The 24,453-nt window shown below is 35.3% G+C and overlaps 1 protein-coding gene across 7 annotated transcripts in view; it reads right to left on the bottom strand.

Annotated features, from left to right (window-relative positions):
• Positions 1-24,453, bottom strand: part of WNK3 (WNK lysine deficient protein kinase 3) — a 169,150-nt gene that overhangs the window by 105,573 nt on the left and 39,124 nt on the right. For all 7 annotated transcript variants that reach the window (XM_023633604.2, XM_070257336.1, XM_023633601.2 and 4 more), the window contains exons 3-7: positions 8,991-9,163; positions 8,001-8,221; positions 7,136-7,293; positions 3,982-4,070; positions 584-803 (exon numbers count right to left, since the gene is read on the bottom strand). In XM_023633604.2, coding sequence (XP_023489372.1) covers positions 584-803; positions 3,982-4,070; positions 7,136-7,293; positions 8,001-8,221; positions 8,991-9,163 — 861 coding nt within the window. The remainder of the gene's footprint in view (positions 1-583; positions 804-3,981; positions 4,071-7,135; positions 7,294-8,000; positions 8,222-8,990; positions 9,164-24,453) is intronic.

The raw sequence follows: 24,453 nt of genomic DNA, 5'->3' as shown, positions 1-24,453 counted from the left end.
TCCACATAGCAGCCCTGGTGCCCTGACTGTGGTGAGCTGTGTATTTCCCTGGACTCACAGATGACCTCACCCACTGAGTTGCCCAGATGCAACTCTAGTAAACTCCTAGGGAAGCTGAAGTCAGACTACGACTGAGAGACTCTGCTCAGCTTATCCTCTCCTGGGCATCTTCACCTAAAAGTAACTTCAGTCACCAGCTAGGTGTGTGCTCGCCACTCAGGTTTTCAAAGCAAAACAGTATATTACTTAGGTAAACTATAATGAAAAGCAAAGGAATGAGTAACACAAAAGTCAGAGTAGATATTCCTGTGGTGACAACGGAGGGGAATGCAACTGCGAGGGGCACACAGGTGGCTTCTAAGGTACAGTAGTGTTTTATTTCCTAACAAAGGTAGCGTTTTTATCATTCTTTATATCTATACATACAAAGTTGATTTACTATGCTGTAAAGATACATATTAAAATAAAATAACAATTTAAATAAAGAAAAGGAGAAAATAAGAGGAAAGAAAGCAATGAGAAGAAGAAAGGAATTAACCCTCATACTATAAGGGGTGGGGGGAAGAGCAGTAGATTCACTTACCATTTCATATGCTACTTCCTCAGGTGTATCAGTTTCTAAATTGAAACTGAATTCAATAGCTTCATTGTCTTTATGTTTTCCTTTCAGTTTTTTAGGGTCTTCAACCCACAGTCTTAAAGCCAGGGAGGAATTTGAACAATCGTCTTCCTCTGCTAACTCCACCCTCAGTCCTGTATCCTCAGCAAAAAATGCGTGGTTTAGTAGGTCCCTGATAGACAACCTAATAAACAAAATACATACCTCATTACCAAATTCTTCCAATCATAAGCAAGATACAGAACCCTTAATTAGTAAAAATTAATTGTATCAAAGTAACAATCTTATTTTAAATTTTCTATTAATTAAATCATTAATCTGCTTTGTTATAAAAACCAAATCTTATATCCAACTTATAGATGTCAAGAAATCCCAACTAGCATGCTTTTGTGGTGACCTTAATTAAATATTATTACTAGTAACATACCTAGATGCTGAAGTTTAACATACCTAAAAGCATGCCTAGAAAGAACTGGAGAAGTGCTGCAGTATATCTTAGGTGGACTGAGTAGCTTTCCTAAGCCACTGGTTTCAGTTACTAAGACTCAAACAACAGATTCTTGGAAAAGGAAACTAAAAATTCTTTTAGATATATAAACTCTGAAGTAAATTAGAAATTCAAACTCTTTTAGAAATGTTATAAATAGAAGTCATTGGCTCCATTAATAATAATTTACTTCACTTTTTAGAGAATGCCACAGATGAAGCTAATTTATAATTTATTCAGCAAAGTCCTGTGATTTTCTTTTAAAGTATTTTAAGTCTAGTGTTTTAGACCAAAGTATACATACAATGGATACAACTCTAGCCTAATAATAGGGATTAACCATCTCTGAAGAGAAAAAAAGGACAGGGGTTCAAAAGATTCTTTTACAAGCTGGGGAAGTTAATTTCCTTTTCTTTGACCAACTTCTAAAACCGGTGTATAATATCTAATCTATCTGTATTACAGACCAGGGAGAGCTAAAACTGATGCATTCCATAATGTCTATGTAGAAAGCCCCTCCTGCACTATCTAAAACAGACAAAGAATATTGACAGCATGGTATCCTGTAAGTCAAGGATTTTCAACCATCTATATTTTTAGTGATCAAGAGACAAACACTTAACTAAGGCAGTGTTATAAAAAGAGTAAGTTTGCTTAGGCTAATTAGTTTTAAGGTTAAGGTGAGATGTGTTTAAAAAGGCACAGCCAAGTTAAGCCCTCCACCTCACAATGAAAATTTTGCCTAGGTATTTTTGCTAAGGAATAATTATAGCAATAGCAGCAGAAGACACCATTCATTAAATACTTATTACTCTGCTAGGTATTTTATATGGATTCATTATCTTTTAATCATCAAAATAATACCTCTTTAGAGGCACAGCTAAGTAACTTGATTAAGATCACAATGGCTAAGTGTGAGTCCAGATTTGAATCTTAGTCTGACATTGAAGTCTGTGCTCTTTCCAATACACTAATATGTTATGAATACTTTTGAATATTCCAGTGTTATTTGTCAATAGATCATAATTAAAATACTGTACAAACAACAATCAGAATAGAAACTAAAATGGCTACTTCAACACCGTACTTTTAGCCTCACTTAAAAAAAGCATGCCTAAACTCCTACCACTCAAAACAACAACCAAAAAAAAGCCTAATTTTAAAAAAAGAAAAGAACTCAAATAGATATTTCTCCAAAGAAGATAAACAAATGGCCAATAAGCACATGAAAAGATACTCAACATTATTGGCTATAAAGGAAATGCAAATCAAAACCACAAGACACCACTTCACATACATTAGGATGGCTATTGCTAAAAACAGGAAAATAACAAGTGTTGGTGAGGATGTTGAGAAATTGGAACCTTCATACATTGCTGGATGGAATGTAAAATGGTGTAGCCACTGTGGGAAAAGTCTGGTGGTGCTTCAAAAAATTAGACATGGTATTACCATATGATCCAGTAATTCCACTCCTAGGTATATAGCGAAAAGAACCAAAAGTAGGGATTCAAGCAGATATTTGTATACCAATGTGCATGCAGCATTATTCACACTAGCCAAAAGGTAGAAATAACCTAAGTGTCCATCAACAGATGAATGGATAAATAAAATGTAGTGTGTGTATATGTATACACATACATACATACATACAATGGAATATTATTCAACCTTAAAAAGGAAGGAAATTCTGATACATGCAACAATGTGGATCAACCTTGAAAACACTGTGCTAAGTGAAATAAGCCAGACACAAAAGAACAAATATTGTATGATTCCATTTATACGAGGTACCTAGAATAGGCAAATTCATAGGGACAGAAGGTAGAATAGAGGTTACGAGGGGTTGAGGGAAGAAGGAGTGGGAAGTTATTGTTTAATGACTACAGAGTTTCTGTTTAGGATGATGCAAAAGTTCTGGAAACAGATAGTGGTGATGGTTGTACAACAATGTGAATGTATTCAGCGCCACTGAATTGTACACTTAAAATGATTAAAATGGTAACTCTTAGGTTATGTATATTTTACCATAATTTAAAAAAATATATTCCTAGATATAGCCTGTTGGTACAAACACTAAGAATGTTCTGTAATAAAGCTGTAATTAAACAGGCTTTACCTTAGTGGCTTTATATATTCTCAGATATGCAACACTAAACTTAGAAAACTAATAAAAATGAAATCAATGAAATGCTGGTGGAAATAATTTCTATAAAGGACATATCACTTATATTAAGCATAATCAATAAGGAGGTAAAAATCAAAAGACTAACCTACCAATTTAAGTCAGCAACTGCCCAAAGCTCAAACTAAAGGGAAATAAGCTAAAACTAAAGGGAGTTGTCCATAAGAAAAATATGAACTGTGATACAAATAAATCTAGAACGCTATTTCTTGAACAAAAATAGCCCCATCAGCTTTACCATTATCATGACACAAGGACATATGGTCAAATAAAAAACATTTGGTGAGTTGATGGTTAAGTTTTTTTTTAGCTATCATAAAAAACCATTTAAGTATACTTACCTGAAGGTGACACTGCAGAAGCTCTCTACTATCAACTGTTAGAAGCAAATTAACCAGGGGTGGGGAAGGTTCCACTGACTGTTAAACTGATGGCTGAAGGTTATGAAAGCTTGTCACAACAGACACAGACAAGCACAACCCAAATGTCAGTTAAAGGAAAATTCAACATGTGATATCAAAGTCTAAAATGGCAAACAAGATGCACTGATACACTTCACTCTAGACAATATGGTTTGGCTTCCACTCAAAAGTCATACCCAGTATGATTCAAAGGTCAGAAAATGACCTGGTGCAAGATAGGAGAAAAATGCATCCATCAGTTATGTCATTTCATTACATTTACACACACCTTTCAGATTTGTTTTGACGAATACATCCTTCAATGATTTCTTTCACTTCAGGATCGGTGACTTTATTGAAACTGGCTGGTTTTATGCCCTGGGAGAAGAAAATAGTTTCTAGTCACAAATTAAGCAACTGAAAGCCCAAGTCAACATGACACATTAAAATAATGATTTTTACCACTAACCCACATTCAAGTTTTACACGAGATAAACATATACATATAGTATAACGACTCTTTTGACAAGGATTTTATCATAGCTCTACAAGTAACAGTGAAAAATTGCAAACAATCTAAATCTCCAACAACAGAAGCAAAGTTACATAAATTATTTGATATATATGTGCTTATATTATGCATAAACTAAAAATGTTCTCAAAGAAATTAATAACATGGAGAATTCTTATACTGTAACATTAAGTAGGGAAAAAAACAGGAACCCAAAACATACATAGAGTATAACCCCAATTAGCAAAATATAATATGCAAGCATTTGTTGGAATCAGAAAAAAAATGTTATTAAAAAGTACTTTTGAAAATTCCAAATAAGCACTTCTCTATCACAAACATTCCAAATCAATATTATTTCAAAGTCTTCTAGAATGGCTAGAAGCAATGAACAATCAATATAGATGTATGTATGAAAAAAATATATGTATACACACATATATATATATACACTTTTGAGAAATCAGGTTTTTTTTCTTAAGCAATACTAAAATATTCAGAGAACCTCAAGCTAATTGTCAAGTTCTAGGAATTCAGTAACAAATTTATGAGGTTCAGACAAAACGTCCCTATAATAACTGTGTTAGCTGCCTGAATCTGCTTATTTTACATTCTATTACCCTTAATTTACAAGTTTTGGAATTAAAACAATAATCCAAGTAAGAGTATTGCAGTTATTTAACAGAAAATTCCAAACTAAGCTAAAAGCAGAAAAGGTATAATAGAACAATTGTCATGGAATGAGGCAATCCAAGACTAGTTCTGTGTCCGTCACACTACCTCACAGGATGCAGAATCAGCCCAGTATCATATACTAGATAAAACTGGTGAGATTAGGAGTTAACTTGGATCCCAAATTCAAGAAACTTTAACATAGATGGAAATCTGAATTGTGATATGGCATTTTTGTGACTTTAATATAAAATAATAGTCACCATTCAAAAAATGGAGTTATGTTATTCTACTTATAGAAGAAGCCCTCCTAGACCTTTCCACTGATCTCTTACCCATTCTCAAGCCTTGGGTAAGTATTGCCGTTCTCTGCTCCTAGGTGAAAATAATTGAGGAGGTGCAACTTACAAAACCAAGTATAAACTCTTCTATTTATGGGCATCCAACATGAACCCAAACTAAAAAGACATTCTAGCCTTATCTCTTTCCTCAGCTCTTTGTTATACAAATTTTCACACATACTCAAAAGTAAAATAGCATAAGAAACCCTACATAACCATCACCAACTTCAACAACAAGCAACATTTTGTCAATCTCATTTCAGGTATCTACCCCCACACCATTTTTATCCTGGAATATTTTAAAGCAAATCCTACACATCATGTCATTTCACCCATAAATTCTCCAGTTTATATCTCTAACAAATATCATGTCATCATCCCACCTAAAATAATTAATTCCTTAACATCATCTAAAATCCAGTCCACACTCAAATTTTCCAAGTTGTCTAAATGATATCTTCTTTAGTTGCTTTGTTCAAATTAGGATGCAAATAACATCCAGACGTTACTTGTACGGTGCATTAGAGCTGGCTCATATCGGTTCATAAGAGCCAACTATTACATTTTCAGGAATTTTGCAAGCTGATTGTTAAACTTAGCCATTAAAAAAAATAAATTATATAAACTTATAATTAAATAAATTATATTAAAAGCCAAGGTAATAAATACTGAAAACACCACTCCCTAATTATTTCACCATTATATATGCTCTTAAGGTTGTTTACATCTACTGTATCTGTATGGTGGAAATACTATATAATGAGTGCCACTGTGCATCCCTTCCCAACTCTGCATTCAGTGAGGTCACACTGGTGACCTGAAATCAGCCACAGTGGGAGTATTTACACCAAGGAAATCAGCAAATGCTAGAAATCAACACATTTTCCGAGAATCAGTTGTTAAACATTTACCAGCTCACCACTACTTTTAGGTCTCTTGTATTCTATAACAAGTCCCTCCACCTTTTTTCTTTCATGAAATTGATTTGTTGGAGAAACTAAGTCATTTGTCCTACAGAATGTCCCACGTTCTGAATATTGGCCTTATTTCTTATTGTCTCCCTACACAAACACCTAGAGCCAGATAGACTTGGGGTCAAAATCCACCATTATTAGTAGTTGTGTGAAGTTGAACAAGTCTCAACCTCTGATTCTAACTCTCATCATGTGTAAACTGGAGATAGCACCAACTTGGACGGATATAAAGATGAAAACACGTGGCATACAGCATTCATTTTAAAATGGTATCTATTAGTATTAGTTACCTGAAACACTCTAACAATCTCTTTCATGGCCTATCTTGAGCTACCCAACTGGATATGAAGCAGACCTCTCTTGAACAATCCTAATACTTCGCTTCCACCTCCCTTTTGTCACTTACTATACTCCCATCCTCTTATTTTTATAGTTAATTGTGAACTTATATTATTGCCGTACTAAAAATGTAAACTCTTTATCAGTAGCAAATACTTCTTACTCATCTTTTCACTCCTTGCAATTTCTAACACAAAAAACTACTCATAGCAGGGAATCAAATACTGTATCTGTTGAAGTATATTTTGAATGTCCTTTCATAATAAGGCTTTTAGAATTAGCAGAAACCTTCAAAACCATTTAGCCAATCTTTATTATTCAGCTTTGGAAAAAAAATCCACCTAATATCTAAAAATTCTTTACAAACAAATGGATATAGATCATATCTGGACATTTTCCCAAAGAGACTAATACAGAGCATTTTATATGACCCCCAATAGAGTATAGGTATATAGCATAAATATAAAGCTTGTTTCATTACAGATATGTTAAATTTAGCACTGTTATACAGAACTAAACCAAAATTAGGTTTGACTAAGTTGACTTTACTAACTTCAACATGAAATGTGGCAATTTATGAAGTAAAAAGAATAAAGTTATACTTACACTAGTTACTTTACGGTATATTTGAGCTGCGTTCTGACACTCAGAATAAGGGTACTCCGAAGTAGCCATTTCCAACATACACATTCCAAAAGCATAGACATCCACAGATTCATCATAGTGTTCTTCATACATCTCTGGGGCCATAAACTCAGGAGTCCCTACAAAATAACACCATAACCACATTTTTATTAAAAAGAAAATTTTATCCACCAAGATCACATTCTCTTTGACATAAGGATTACCTGAGTTAATTTCTGCTTCCTAAAAGCAAATTTATAAATATAAAATTAGTTGAATACTTGTATCTATATAAAGCACATAAAAGAATTTCCTTAACTTTCTGTACTGTTAAAGTACAATTTGTAATGCTCAAGATTAGGTAATGAATATTAAAATCTATTTTTATTTCTATCCTTATTTTTAGTTATTCAAATTTTTCTGAATTAGTAAACCCTTTTTCTTAAATCCTGAGAACCTTTCCATAATCTTAAATATATCCCACAAAAGAAATGCACTAGGATGCCTCCAAAATAAGTCAATATACAATAGATATTTCAAAGAAAATTCACATTCTAGGTCAGGAGCCAGCAAACTTCTCTGTAAAGGGCCAGATAGTAAATATTTCAGGCTTTGCAGTCCATATGGTCTCAGTCACAACTACTCGATTCTACCCTTACAATGCAAAAGTAGCCATAGACAATACATGAACAAACAGGTGTGGCTGTGTTCCAATAAAACTTTATTTACAAAAATAGGCAGCAGGACCAGATTTGGCCCATGGGCCATAGTTTGCTGATCCCTGTTCTAGACATACAATTAACAAGTCTCTCTTTACCCAACCAACAAACTATAAAATGTTAATCACCAATGACACTCTTAGCAAATGATGTGCGCATTAAGGTGGCTAGTCCTAGATCACCAATCTTCACAGATCCAGTGGGTCCCGTGATGAAAATATTGTCACACTTCAGATCCCGGTGAATAATAGGAGGAGTCCTAGTGTGCAAGAACTGCAATCCCTTTAAAATTTGCCTGCACCAGCTCCTTAAGACCTTTGGTTTCATGACTTTAAATCGTTTTAAGTACCTACGCAAAGAAACAAAAGACCACATGTAAACAAACACACCTAGCTTAATGTATGAGCACTATCAGGGTAAATCACGGAAGCTAGCTGATATTGTATGTACTACAATTGCCATCATTAAGGTGTTTTCTATTATCTGTTACAGCAAATTTTAAATCTAAGGCCTCATTCTTAGAGAAGACATCCTACCAAGTTTAGCATTTTTAATCAAAACAAGAATCATTCCACTCAGAGTGGCCTTTTGTAGAATGGCAGCACAATTTTAGAAAGTCCTTCTCCACTTCCTAATAACTACTTATATAGAGTCACCAGAGGTTTTAACTATATAAAATTTTAGTGCAAAAATGCTAGGAAACAGAAAAAGTATACCCCACATTTAATAGCTACAAATAAGTGATTATACCACCAAATGAAAAACTGTAGTCAGAAACAAAACAATAGACTAGAATTACATAGTATAGCTCATTAGATCTGTAAACCTGGCCACATCCCCAGCCTTTCATTATCTTTTACAAAATGACACTATATTATCTCTATAATGATTTCTAATTCTAAAATTCTATGATACTCCATAAATATTAATTTCTCAACATCGTATTTTTTAACGAACTTCATTAACATCCTAATTTTTTAACCTGCCGTAAAACATAGTCACTAGATACAGATTCCATAAATCCTTTAATCAAGTAGTGTTATTGTACAAACAACTTTTATGACTCCTGAAAATTATTTCCAAATAAAACTCCATTGGCACTATCAGGATCAACTTACGTCTTTAAGGTTCCTGATGTCATAAGTTCAGTCACTAATACAATACATTTCTTTCCTTTTAATATAGACTCCCAGGAATCATAAAATCGAACTATATTGGGATGTTGGAGACCCTTTAACATCTCTGCTTCTTCCTTGAACCTTTGCTGCTCAGCTTTGGTTAATTTCCGGTCCTGAAATGGAGGAACAAGTTCCAAATTAAAGTCTAAAAATTCTCATGCACATTTCTAACACCATGCAAATGAGTGCTTTATTTTATTGTATTTAGTATGTATGTACACATGCATTTTCACCTGAGAATTCTTTTCTCAGGACCTATATAATCACTGATATCCTTTGTCAGTTGGTTACTTTGACTTCTCCCATACGGCAATGCAGCAGCTGTTACATTTTAAACTTTGTTATAAACCTATCTGCATAATAAATCAAATACCTTGAAAAGCAGTATCTTGGATTGAACTAAATTTTTATGTGATAATTATTTTGCAATATATATATATATATATATATATACCAAATCATTATGTTGTACACCTTAAACTTATACCTTGTTATATGTTAACTATATCTCAAAAAACTAGAAAAATAAAGAATAAAATTTCCTTAGCTGGCAAAGAAAAACAATTCTCAAAATGAGAAAAAGTAATAAAACAGATAATAGGCGGGTTTTCCTAAGAAATCCCTGAATTTCCACATCTAAAGGACCTATAATGTCAGGGCAGGAATAACCAAAATGTTAGACACTTAGACATTTATTCTGGTTAAATATCTAAACTGCCACACATATTTCCAGACAGAAACATAAAGTTACCAACCAGTAAAAGACCTTCAAACAGGCTTTGGACCTCTAATCTACTACATCAAACGCTGGAAGTCAAAGGAGCAATGTTTACAGAATTCTGAAGGAGGATTAAGAACCCTAAAAGTCTGAACCCAGACAAGCTATCAATCAAGTTTATAAGGGAAAGATACACACATTTCCACGAAAACAAGAACACAGAAAGTATACCACCCTTTCTGAAACTATTACTAAAAGAATTGCAATGAAAATGTGGCCAAATAAACGTGGTAGAAAAGGAGAGTGTGGCATACAAGATATAGTAAGAAATTTCCAATAATGCCTACTTAGTGTTAAACCTAAGTAATCGTGGCTAATGTAGTTAGTGAAATTGAATGAATCTTCTGAACAGTAATCAGAAGATACATAATGCAAAAAGAACAGTCTGGAATGAAAATTCCAGAATATTTCTTTAAAATCTAATAGAGAAAGAAGAATAAAAACAATTTTTGTCTTGTGCAAGGGGGAGCAGGAGAAAAGGGAGTGATAGAACTATTTTATGTTTTGATGTTGATAGAGAAACAATCAAGTATGCTAGTTAAAAATTTAGGTATGATTTCCATTTCATGATGGCTGACAACATATTAAATTAATCCCCCTCCATTCCTCAATCCCACCAAAATGACAAAAGAAATATACAAATAATCGATAGTAGTGATAGAAATATGAGAAGGTTCAAACAAAAGATTTTCTAAAGTTAAAAAACATATATCTTATAGAAATATATTTTTATGCAACTCAAGAGAGTAGAAGAAATGGTAATTTAATAGAAGCAAAAGACTTCCATTAAGGAGTTTTTTTGTTAAGACTTCATAATAACCCTAATAAAGCAGCACACTAGAACTCTGGTAATTTTATTTTTGGTTACTTTCTTCACATTATTCCTTGATATGTATAAGGAAATATGTAAAAGGATATTAAATGTAGCACAGTTTCTAATTGTGAATAATCAGAAACAACCAAAATGTCAATAACAAAGTTTATTATATGCCAGGCAACAACCAAAATGTCAATAACAAAGGTTATTATATGCCAGGCACTGTTTTAAAATTTTTATATATATTAACACATTTAGTCCCCACAACAACCCTTTAAGATAGGCATTACTACTGTTATCCCTATTTTGCAAATAAAGAAACTGACGTTAGGATGGTTAAGTAAACTGCCCAGAATCAAATGGGTGACAGTATGCTAAACTTGGTTATAAACAAATAACAGTTAAAAGAATGAGATAGATTTATGTGTACTAATCTGGATAGAACTCTAAGACACACTGTTGAGTAAAATATTAAAAAATTTACAACATGATACTTTGCACATAAAAAGGAACCATGCTTAACAATGCTACATTTTCTAGTACATATTTAAATACATAGGGAAAGGACTCAACGGGTACACAAATGAGTTACTGCAGTTTCATCTGGAGAATTAAGGGGAGATGACTGGCATGGAAGAGTCTTTTCTTCAGATAATGATCATTTGGTATACTACATAGTCATTCAGCAATGTCTTTTACTTTATTGAATATCTATTATATGAATATCTAAATTTTAGTCTACTAAGACTTTATCTTTTATATTTAAATTTTTAATCCATCTGGAATTCATTTCTGTACATGCACTATTTTCATCTAGATGGTTAACCAATTGTGCTAGCACCACTTAAACTATTCTTTTCTCACTGACTTGAAGAACGTGTTTGTTTTATATTAAGTTTCCAGCTATACTGAGTTCTGCTTCCTTCCACCAATCTCTCTATTCCTATGGCAGTGGCTTCCAGTATGTTTAATAATTGATAAGGCAAGTCACTTCCTATTCTTCATTATTTTCTTGGCTATTCTCATCTATTTATATTACATACAAACATTAAGATCATTTTTCCAATTAAAATAAAAGAGAATCTCTTTTAATCTTAACTGGAATTATATATATATATATATATTTATATATAAATTTAGAGAAAACTGGCATCTAAAAGCCATCTAAGAACATGGTTTATATCTTTCCATTTGTCCAGAGTTTCAGTAAGATTTTTTCTGTGTGGGGGGCGGGTATGAAGAGAAAGAGCTGATATTCTCTCAGCTTCTTTGTTCCTGAAACACATATTTATTTCAAAATTTACATTTAGTAAGAATGACTTTTTGGTGTACAGTTCCAGGAGTTTCAACAAATGTATAAGGTCATGCAACTACTGCCACAATTAAAATACAAAAGAGTTCTATCATTCCCCCCCAAAAAACTCCCTTGCACCATCCCTTTATAATCAAACCCTCTCCTCACCCTTAAAGTTGGAAGCCACTGATCTACTTATTATTCCTATAATTTTACCTTTCCAAGAAAGTCCTATAAATGGGAAGAAAGTATATACAGCCTTTTGAGTCTGGCATCTTTCACTTAACATAACGTCTTTTACATTGATCTATATTGCTGCAAGTATCAAGAGTTTGTTGCTTTTAATTGTTGAATAGTATTCCATCTATGGATATACCACAGTCTGCTTATCCATTCTCTGGATGAAGGACAGTTGGGTGGGTTCCAGTTTTGGGTGATTACAAATAAAGCTACTATAAATATTCATGTACAGGTATTTGCGTGAACATAGGTTTCCTTTCTTTCTTTCTTTTTTTTTTTAAAGATTGGCATCTGAGCTAACAACCGTTGCCAATCTTTTTTTTTTCCCTGCTTTTTTCTCCCCATATCCCCCCAGTATATAGTTGTATATTTTAGTTGTGGGTCCTTCTAGTTGTGGCATGTGGGACACCGCTCCAGCATGGCCTGACAAGTGGTACCATGTCCGCGCCCAGGATCCGAATCAGCAAAACCCTGTGCCACCAAAGCACAGCACACGAACTTAACCACTGGGCCACGGGCCAGCCCCTCTTCTTTTTTTTGCTGAGAAAGACTCACCCTGAGCTAACATCCAATACAAATCTTCCTCTTTTTTTCTTTTATGTATGCCGCCATCATGGCATGGCCGCTAACAGATGAGCGGTGTAGGTCTGCACCCAGAAACCAAACCTGGGCCACTGAAGCAGAACACACCAAACTTAACCACTAGGCAACCAGGGCTGGCCCAGAACATAGGTTTTCTTGAATAAATATTTCAAGTAGGATTGATGGGTCATATGGTCATCTACATTCACATGTGAGATTAAATTATAGTTTTCTTTTTTTGCACGATATAAGGATTTGGTATTAAGATTACACTGGTTTCATGAAATTAATTGGGGCTAAGTAGTGTTAACATTGGAATCACTTTCTAGAAATCAAGCTCTGAATAGATTTGCTTATGATGTGTTTTTTCTCTTTTTAAATTAAAAAAATTCAGGCATAAAGAATAAGGTACTCACTTTACAAGAAACTGACAAAGTGCCCAAATGGTTTTACCATTTTGTATTCTCACCAACAATATATGAGTTTCTCTTCGTGCATCATCCTCACCAGCAGTTGGTACTATCACAGATTTCTTTGGTTGGTTTTTAGCCATTCAAATAGGCGTATTGGGGGTATCAGATTATGACTTTAATTTCCATTTCCCTAATTATTAATGATGTTGAACATCTTTTCACGTGCTTACTTTCCACACATCTGTCTTCTTTGGTGAAATGTCTGTTCAAATCTTTAGTCCATTTTTTATTTGGGTTTTATCTTGTTGAGTTTTGAGAGAGCTTTACAAATTTTAGATACAAGTCGTTTGTGACATAAGTGATTGGAAAATATTCTCTGCCACTCTGTGGACTATCTTTTCATTCTCTTAACAGTGTCTTTCATGGAGCAAAATATTTTAATTTTTATGATGTCTAATTTATTGATTTTTTTAATGGATCACACTTTTGTTGTTATAGCCAAGAACTCTTTGCATAACCAAAAATCAAAAAGATTTTCTCATCTGTTTTCTTCTAGAAGTTTTACAGTTTTGTGTTTTACTTTTAGGTCTATAATCTATTTTGAGTTAAATTTTGTATGAGAGTTAAGTCAAAGTTCTTTTTTTTTGAATACACATATCTGATTGTTCCAGTACCTTTTGTTGAAAAGACCATCTGTTCTAAACTGAATTGCCATTGCACTTTTTTTCTTTTTCAAATCACTTGACCATTTCTATTTGTGTCTATTTCTGAACTCCATTCTGTTCCACTGATCTGTGCATCTATCTTGTTGCCGATACCATGCATATCTTAATTACTGTACCTTTAGAAAAGTCTGGAAAACACTTAACATGAATTCTTCACCGTTGTACTTGTTTATCAAAATTGTTGTAACTATTCTAGTTCCTTGCCTTTCCATATTAATTTTAGAATCAGCTTGTCAACACCTAAAAGAATTCCTGCTGGGATTTTGATGAAATTGTCTTGAATTTCTAGGTCATATCGAGAGAAATGACATCCTAACAATATTGAGTATTCCAACCAATCCATTTATTTAGGTCTTCTTTGACTTCTTTTATCAGTATTTTTTTAGTTTTCAGCATACAGATTCTGCACATACTCTGTTATATTTATATTTAAGTATTTCATTTTTGGTGCTATTGTAAATGATACTTTTAAAAAACTGCAATTGCCAATTATTCATTGCTAGTATATAGACATATAATTGGTTTTTGTATATTAAATTTGCATCATGCAATCTTGTTAAAATCGCTTATTAGTTCCAAGATCTTTTTTTAGATTCCTTGGGATTTTCTACATAATCATGTGATCTGTGAGTAAAGACAATTTCATTTCTTCCTCTCCAATCTGCATTTCTTTTATTTCTTTTTCATATCTTATTTCACTGGCTAGGACTTCTGGTATGAGAGCATCATACTGGAAGTTGTGAGAGCAGACACCCTTACCTTGTTAGAGAAAAAACTGTCAATCGTTCACCACTAAGTATGATGTCAGCTATACGGTTCTTTTTATTAAAAAGACGCCCTTTATCAGGTTAAGGAGATTGCCTTCTATTGCAAGTTTGCTGAGTTTTTTATCATGAATGGATATTCAATTTCCTTAACTGCTTTTTCGGCATCTATTGAAATCATCATGTTTCTTCTTCTATAGTCTGTTAATATGTCAAACTACATTGATTTTCAAATGTTGAACAATCCTTGCATTCCTGGGAAAACTCCACACAGCCATCATATGTTATCCTTTTCATATATTGCTGGATTCAATGTGCTAATGTCATGGTTGAACATTTTTTCATCTATGTTCATGAAGGATATAGGTCTGTAGTTTTCTTTTCTTGTAATGTCTTTATTTGGTTTTGGTTTCGGGTGGGTGGGCTTTGGTTTGACTCTTGCTCTGCTGTCTTGAGGCAATCATTCCCTGAAAAAGTTAGTATACAAAAGAAGGCTTGGACCTCCACTTTGTCATCCTATACCGTCTAACTTCCTCTCTAGGGGTCTTCTAAAGAGCACATATTATAATGAGATTGAGATTTTCCAGTTATTACATTCTTTCATCAGCAGGAAGAGATAAAGTTATCTCTTTCACAATGTTTGTAGTTTATTTTCTTATCTTATTGATTTTACTAAAACATCCACAACAATATTGAAAAACATAATTCTGATAACAGTCATCACTGACTTTTATGGTATTTTTTTTTTTTTAAAGATTTTATTTTTTCCTTTTTCTCCCCAAAGCCCCCTGGTACATAGTTGTGTATTCTTCGTTGTGGGTTCTTCTAGTTGTGGCATGTGGGACGCTGCCTCAGCGTGGTCTGATGAGCAGTGCCATGTCCGCGCCCAGGATTCGAACTAACGAAACTCTGGGCCGCCTGCAGCGGAGCGCGCGAACTTAACCACTCGGCCACGGGGCCAGCCCCTGACTTTTATGGTATTTTAATAAAAATAGTTTTATTATCTCATAACTTAGAACGTTTACTGAGTTTTGTTTTTGTTTTCACAAACAGTTTAACATGTTGTAGTAATTTCCTTATATTCCTACTTTACTTTTATTTTTTAATTAGGAGTGGCTGCTGAATTTTATCAAATGTTTTCTCAACACCTACTGATATCATATGGTTTGTTGACAGGTTCCTGACAAAGAACTAGTCTTAAATCTTAAAACAGGGGCCAGCCTGATGGCACAGTGGTTAAGTTCATGCACGCTGCTTTGGCAGCCCAGGGTTTGTGGGTTGAGATCCCAGTGAGGACCTACAAACTGCTCATCAAGCCATGCTGTGGCAGATGTCCCATATAGAAAACAGAGGAAGATTGGCACAGCTGTTAGCTCAGCAACAATCTTCCTCACCAGAAAAGAAAAATCTTAAAACAAAGCTTACCTACTTGTGGCATATTATTTTTTTTGACCCACTGATGAATTCTACTTGCTAATGTTTTACTGAGGATTTTAACATCTACATTCACATGTGAAATTAAATCATAGTTTTCTTTTTTACATGATATAAGGATTTGGTATTAAGATTAGACCGTTTCGTGAAATTAATTGGGGTTAAGTAGTGTTAACATTGGAATCACTTGTCATTTAAAGGTTACCTGGAAATCAAGCTCTGAATCCACTTGCTCATGATGTGTTTTTTTCTCTTTTTAAATTATTTAAAAAATCAAGCATAAAGAATAAGTTACTAACAACCGGCTTTGCTGAATTTTAACATTTTGCAAAATCTGCTTCCATTTCAACGAGACACTACAAATATAGTTGAAGACCCCTAGATACCCATCCTTGATTCTGTTCCCTTCCTTCTCTTCCCAGAAATAACCACTGTCTGAATTAGGTTTTTAATCCATGCAAGTTTTTTAAATATTTTAAAGTACATGATTGTATCCATAAACAATATAATTTTACAACTGTTAAAACTAAATAAAGGTGGTAAATCACGCAGTATTTGTCCTTTTTCAACTTGTTTTGCTCAATACTATATTTTTTATAATGATCTATTTTGATATGTATAGTTCTAGTTTATTTGTTTTAACTATTGTGCAGGATGTCATTATATAATTCCACCACAATTTATCCATTCACCCATTGATGTACATTTGGGCTGATCCAACTTTTCTCTATTATAAACAATGCTGCATTGAATATTCCTAGATGCCTCCATGTCCCAGTATTAAGAAAAAAATAAGAACTTAAATCACCTTGCTATATCTTCTCTAATAACTGGCTTATTCAACTTTTCTACTTCTCCTTGGGTACATTTTGAATTTACACATTGTTTGGGAGTAATCTATTACTTAAGATTTAAAATGTATGATCAATGTTAAAGGTAGATCTAGATGGTAGGTTAATATGTCTTGTTTTGTGTGTGTCCATCCATTACCCTCTAATCAATGAAACAGGTAATTTTAGTACTTTTGTCCTTTAACCTTCATATTATCTTCATAGGTGGTCGATCTGCTATCTTTACTATATTTTTGCTTTTACCAATGATTTTATTGTCTGGTTTTTGTTTGTTTGTTTGTTTGTTTCTGATAATTTTCTTATCCCTATTTGTGGTCTTCTCTTTCCCACTTAAATAAGTCCCTTCAGCATTTCTTGTAGAACTGTTTTCTTGGTGATAAACTCCTTTACTTTTTGCTTGTCTGGGAAGCCCTTCATCTCTCCTTCTAATCTGAATGACACCCTTGCTGGATAGAGTATTCTTGGCTGTAGGTTTTCTCCTTTTAGCCCTTTAAACACGTTGTGCCATTCTCTTCTCGCCTGTAGGGTCTCAGCTGAGAAGGCCACTGATAGCCTGATGGGCTTCCCTTTATGTGTCTCTTGTGGCCTTTCTCTTGCTGCTTTTAGGATTCTCTCTTTGTCTTTAATTTTGGCCATTTTAATTATAATATGTCTTGGTGTGGGCCTCTTTGGGCGTATCTTGTTTGGAGCTCTCTGTGCTTCCTGAACTTGGATGTCTGTTTCCTTCCTCAGACTAGGAAAATTTTCATCTGTTATTTCTTCAAATAAATTTTCTGCCCCTTTGACTCTGTCTTCTCCTTCTGGGACACCTATAATCCGAATGTTAGCATGCTTGATATTGTCCCAGAGTTCCCTTAGACTGCTCTCATTCTGTCTAATTCTTTTGTCTCTTTTCTGTTCAGCTTGGGTGATTTCCTCTAGTCTTTCGTCTAGCTCGCTGATCCGTTCTTCTGCATCCTCTACTCCACTATTGAGTCCCTCTAGTGAATTTCTCATTTCCAGTATTGTATTCTTCATTTCTGATTGGTTTTTTTCTCTATATCTTCCAGTTCTTTGCTGGTGTGCTCACTGTGTTCATCCAGTCTTCTCCCCATATCTGTGAGCATCCTCATGAGATTCTGTTTGAACTCTTTGTCGCGTAGGTTGCTTGTTTCTGTTTTATTTAGAACTTTTTCTGGGGTTTTGTCCTGTTCCTTTGCTTGGAAAGTATTCCTTTGTCTCCTCATTATGCCTCTTTCTTTGTGCTTACTTCTATGTATTAGGTGAGTGGGCTATGTCTCCTGATCTTGGAGAAGTGGCCTTATGTATGAGATGCCTTATGAGGCCCAGCAGTGTGCTTCCCTCTCATCACCAGTCCATAAGAACAAGGAGTGACCCCTTTGTGGGCTACTTGTGTCTTTCTGCTGCGGCAGGGTTGCTCTTACTGCAGGTACCCAGGGAGTCTAGTCTTTCCTTCCCTGGCCAGCTGTTTGTAAATCCGGTTTGGGGAGCCTCAGTAACGTTGGCTACAAAATCTATCAGCACAGTCCTGTTGCAGTTTTCCTCTTACTTGGGTTGGTACCCAGTGTAGCTGGTTGCTAGGTTCAGGGGCTTACAGTTGCTATAGGCCTCAGGCCTACAAGGCTGTTGTCAGTTCTCTTAGGAGTGCAGTTGAGTGGGGCTGGCACTGGGCACAGGGGCACTCAATTGTTTCAGGCTTTGGAAGGTGGGGCTGATCCTCTGTGTGGCTGATTGTGATGCACAGGTCTTCTGCCGCTGATAAGCCTTACCCCCGTCCCCAGGACAACACACACCGTCAACACAGCCCTGGTCCGTGCACACTTCTCAGCCCCCTGGAGTGTACCCCAATGTCACACTGCAGAGGCCCCCTCCCCTCCCCCAATGCCCCCCACAGTTCACCTGGTCCTCACACAGGCCCTGCCCCACAGAGGCAGACACCCTTGCGTGCCTGTAGAGGATCAAGGCACCCAGTCAATGCAGGCTGAAAAATAGCCTGAGGGCTTGCTGTTAGGTAAGCAGGTCTCTAGGGTAGGCAGCTTGCCCTGGCTGAACTGGATTAAATCTGTGCTCTAGTGGGCGTGGCAGACCCCTGGGCTAACAGGCCAAGGGAAGAACCTTAATGGCGCCCACTGGAGTCTGTGTCAGCCTGCCTGGACCAGGTCAGAACAATGGCCCCCACTTATGTCTCAGTCTCCAGAGAGGCTGCTCCTCTTCCCAAGATGCCCCCAGAGCCCACCAGGTGAGTCTCGTTTCACCAAAGCACTTTCAGCCTTCTCTCTGGTGATTTTAGGTTGCTGCAATGAGTGAGTTTGTCCGTGGGCCCTTTAAGTCCCTGGTCCTTTTGGCTTTCGGCTGATAGCTTTTCTCTGGGTATCCCTGCTGCAGTTACTAGCCAGTGAAGCCAGACAATAAGGCTCTCATCTCAGTTGGACTGAGTCTGAAGGATGCTTATAGCAGTATTGGACCCCATTCAGGACCTCACTCCTCCAGGGAGGGCTGCATACCTCACGGTGTCTCCGCCTGGCCAGTTGTGTAACAATTATTAAAAGCCCCATATCCATTTGTTTAGGATACGTTGACCTTAATGGCAGTGCGAAGAATCAGGAGAGAGAGATTTTACTGCTGATGTTTGACTTTGAGGATGCTAAAAGCAAACAAACAAATCCTTTGATGATATATGTCAGATTTGTGAGTTGGCCATAAATATCTGCATATCAACAGTGTGTCATATTTTATGCTTTCCATAACTTGATTTTTTCATGCATTAGTGGAAAGACTTTGACCTAATGTTCTGTGTAAATAACTTGCTATATTTCTTGGTAATTACTTGGTGAATTGCTAATTTTCTGTGAGTAAGGGCTATGGGTCCTAAGTGCTGTGTAGAAGACTGTTTATTTTAGTTCACGATGTTGAAAGATTTGGTCAGATGTTACTGAAAGGCCTATTTAGTAACTCTTAGAACGAGTCAATCACAAGAGTTTGTAATAGTTTCCTCCTCCACTAACAACTTGAGAGTCAACAGCACTCTGCTCTTACAAGTGGAAATACAATCAGTTTTTGCTTTACTATAACTTGGAAAAATACTTCTACTAGAATGTTTGTCATTTGTTTTCTTGATGGAACTGAGTTTTCATGTAATGGGGCTATTTTCCAAATGAAGGAACAACATATATATATAAATATATATATCTGAAAATTTTTGTTATTTGACTGTTTCTAAAATGTATTTGAGTGTGCTTGTAATAAGCTTCACTGTGGGGTCACATATGTGATTATGTGCTTCTCAGGGTAATTAAATGGGCCTCCTTTAAGTGACATCTAACAAGTGGATATCTAACAAGTCTAGCTATCCTCTCAGAACGGAACCAAAAATGGCAATGAAACGAAAGTTAAAAAATAAAAAGACACAATTGACTGTCCAGGTTGACATGTTGAGTGAGCATTCCAATACGCTTTCATTATAGTAGTGAATATATTCAGAGCAATGCAATGGAAGTGACAGTTTAAAAATCCATACTTCTATACCTAAAGCATCTATCAAAATTGTGGAGAAACTCATTTCCATTTTGTTTTCATTCATCATCTAAAATCACTTTGGGGAGGAGTATATTTTTAGACATCAGCCCTACATTTAATTGTGAAATTAGAATTAGATAATAATGTAGAAACAGCTGACTTTCTAAGAAAGGAAAAAGTAATTAAAAAAATATATACTAGGATTTTTGTTTCTGAATAAATACTGTTGTCCAAAGTATTCACTCTGGGATACTTCGGCTCTCAAACTATTGTTGTTATGACCCTCTTGAAAAATGTTTCCAGATTCTGTTTGAGCCACACAAGAAAGGCCCTATTAGATATAGGCACACCCCAAATAGTGTTATTTGGTTTGATTTCCCACTATCTTCATCAGACCAGCCCTCAAGGTGGAATATTCTCATAGACAAAGAATGATGACATTAAAGGGAGGAGGGATAAAGCTTGCTTAAATATATATGTTCTAGTCTCTTTGTTTAAAAACTAGTCATATAACTTTATTAAGTACAAACCAAAGGCAGATGTTTCCATAAAATGACAAAAAGTGAGAATGGCAGAAGACAGACGTGGTCTGGGAAATATCGTTAATTTTCCCAGTTAGCTCGACGAGTTAGTTTTGAGCTAACTCTCTACTTGATAGATAAAATAACAAATTGATACATCTCATAGGCTGCATAATTGCACCCCAAAGATGTCCTTATCCTAACCCCTAGAACCTATGAATATGTTAACCTGACATTGCAAAAAGGACTTTGAAGATGTGATTAAATTAAAGATCATGTGATGAGTAGATTATCCTAGATTATCTGGGTGGGCCCAGTGTAATCACAAGGGTCCTTACAAGAGAGAGGAAGGAGGACCATAGTCAGAAGGAGATCTGACCATTGAAACAGAAGTTGGCGTGATATGATTGCTGGAAGTGGACAGTGAGCCAAGTAATGTGGGCAATCTCTAAAAGCTGGGAAAGGCAAGGAAGCAGATTTTTCCCTAGAGTGTTCGGAAGGAGCAGAGCCTTGCCAACACTTTGATTTTAGTCTAATGAGCCTCATTGTGAACTTCTGTAGACTTTCTTCTTATTGTGGTTCTCCACGACTGGAAGATAATAAATTTGTGTTGTTTTAAGCCACTAAATTTGTGGTAATTTGTTACAACAGTGATAGGAAATGAATACAATACACATAGCTGCCATTCATTCATATAACAAATAAATATTCAGTACCTACGATCATCCAGAACTGTGCTAAGTGCTAGGGACAGTATGGAGAGAAAAAACAGACATGGGCCCTGTTTTCATAAAGCTTACAGTAGAGGGAGTTTATATTCAGTAAGAAGAAGGCTTGGAGATTGGAATTAGTGAAAAGATGAAAGGGCTGTTAAATATAGGTTTGAAGGAAATGGTAGGGTTGGGAGTAGCAGGCAACAGGGATCCCACTCCTTTACCACTTAGTTTTCTTTTTCTAACTTTTATTTTAAGATAATTTACTACTAACAGAAGAGTTGCAAAGATAGTATAAAAAGTTCCTATATGCCCTTCACTCAGTTTCCCCCTATGTTAATATCTTAACCAGAGAACATTTATCAAAACTTAAGAAATTAACGTTAGTACAATACTATTAACTAAAGTACAGAACTTATTTGGATTTGACCAGTTTTTCCACTGATGTCCTTTTTCAATGCTATGATCCAATCCAGGATCCCACATTGCGTTTAGTTATGTCCCCATAGTCTTCCAATCTGTGACAGTTCTTCAGTCTCCCTGTATTTCATGATCTTGAATTTTTGAAGAGTACTGCTCAGTTATTTTGTAGATAGTCCCTGAATTTGCATTTGTTTTATGTTTTCTCATGGTTAGATTTAGGCTATGAATTTTGGCAAGAATACTACAGAAGTGATACATCCTTCTCAGTGCATCACAGCAGGGGGTACATGCTGTTGATGTGGATTACTGGTGATGATAACCTTTATCATTTGGTTAGGGTGGTATCTGATAGATTTTTCTCTACTGTGAAATTAATATTTTTCCCTTTATAGTTTAAAAAAATCTTGGGAGTAGATACTTTGAGACTATGCAAATATCTGTTTTTCCTCAAACTTTCTCCCATTGTTTTGGCATCCATTAGTGTATCTTGCCCATAATAAGTATTACTGTGGTGTTCTAATAGTAAGTTTCTATTTCCCACATTCCTTCTACTTTTATTAATTGGAATTACCTCTTAGTTTTATGTAGTGTCTTCCTAAGTATGACTGTTAAGTTTCTGAAAACCCAACAATTGGGGAATTTGTGGTTGAGGAACTTTAGTATATCTTAAATTGTTGATAGTGGTATCATACACTTTCCATTTATGAAAAATAAAATTAATTGAACACTTATGCAGGTACTTAATTTGAATATTTCATTTAATCTTTGCGACAGTTATATGAGGTAGGGATGATTAGTTTTTAGATGGTGGAACTGAGGTTTTGGTACATTAAGTAACTTACCCAAAGGGATAGAGCAGGGATTTGTAGTCCATCAATTATATAGATAAAACAGTTGCATAGATGACTTAAAAATTTCCCCCTCATTAGTTATTTGAACAGATCATTCTTTTGTGTCTTTATTTTAGAACAAATTATTTCTTAAATGGACCCTGTTTAAAATAATGTTCTTAACATTAAACTGCTGAAGCTTAAGCAGTACTAGTTAATGGTGTCATTTAAGGCCACTCCCTGGCTTGGGGCTCAGAGGAACAGTTTCATAGTTGGGTTGCCATAGTTCACTGTCTGGCCTTCACATTTTGTCAGTGTCCAGAGGTGATTGGATGCGTTGAGTAAACTGACTTGTGCTAACTCAAATGCCTAAATCTAGGGCACAAACTTATTAATTTAGAATGAAGAATATAGTTGTTAGGTCAAATGCTCTAGTTGGTCTATAGGCTAGATACATGGAAGCTATATTATAATCAGAAGTGGCTTGATAATTATAGAGTCAGAACAAAGAAACTAGATGTTCCTGTGTGTCCTCCTGCTAAGACAATAGACCAAATGAACTGGATGCTCAAGTCCTGACTGGATGAGGACTTCCTCTTTGTTCAACAGTACTGGAAGACAAGTGAACCTGGTTCTGTATGTGGTTTGTTCCCCTTTCCATATGTTATCTTAACCACTGTAGATGAGCACTTTTCTTTAGGTATTCATTGCTGTCTAAAGGCCTTAACATGCTACTGTGGCCACACTATGACTGTTATATGCTGATTTCTTGATTAATACTTTGATGTTAGCATTTACCAATTACCATTACCCTAGCGTGTGTTTATTTCATTTAGTTTTATAAAGTTCTGGGGTGCTACATGTCTCTCCTTGGAAGGTGGTTTGTGAATGAGATATCTGCAGTCATTGCTGTGAATACTGTTTCTGAGAGGCAGAGTGATGAACTAGAAAGTGCTTGGGATTCAGATTTTGGCAGACCTGGGTTCCAGTGTTGCCTGTGCCAGTAAGGTACCTTGGGCAAGATAAGTAGGTTAACGTTTTGGAGGCTTAATTTTTCACTTTTTTTTAAGAAAAATATAACAAACCTGATATACAAAAAAGAATAAAGAATAACATAATGGAGATTGTATATCTGCTGTTCAGCTTAAGAAAAAGAATGTTGAGGATTAGAGATAATGCTTATAAAGCATGTGGCACATGTTTGAGTGTTCTATAAACGATAGTGATAAAATAGTGAGCAACCTCATATTTATCCAGAATATTCATTGATAGACTGTTCTGTAAGTTAAGTACTATTTTGAAGGCTTCATAGTGTTCATCCTTACTTAAACTAGTTTTTTTAATAATACAGCTTTTATATCATTGTTGATGATTTCTTCCTCCTTTCACATTTGCAGAAACAGATCCATGCAGCCTCTAACCTGGTTCTATAGCTCATTGTTGGTGTTTGCATTAAGAGCCATAGCTGATAAGGCCATAGTTTACCTTTCGGAAATGAAATG

The sequence above is a fragment of the Equus caballus genome, chromosome X, assembly GCF_041296265.1.
Source record: "Equus caballus isolate H_3958 breed thoroughbred chromosome X, TB-T2T, whole genome shotgun sequence".
NCBI classification, from domain to species: Eukaryota; Metazoa; Chordata; class Mammalia; order Perissodactyla; family Equidae; genus Equus; species Equus caballus.
Note: the sequence above shows the minus strand (reverse complement) of the source record. Positions and strands in the feature narration are given on the sequence as shown.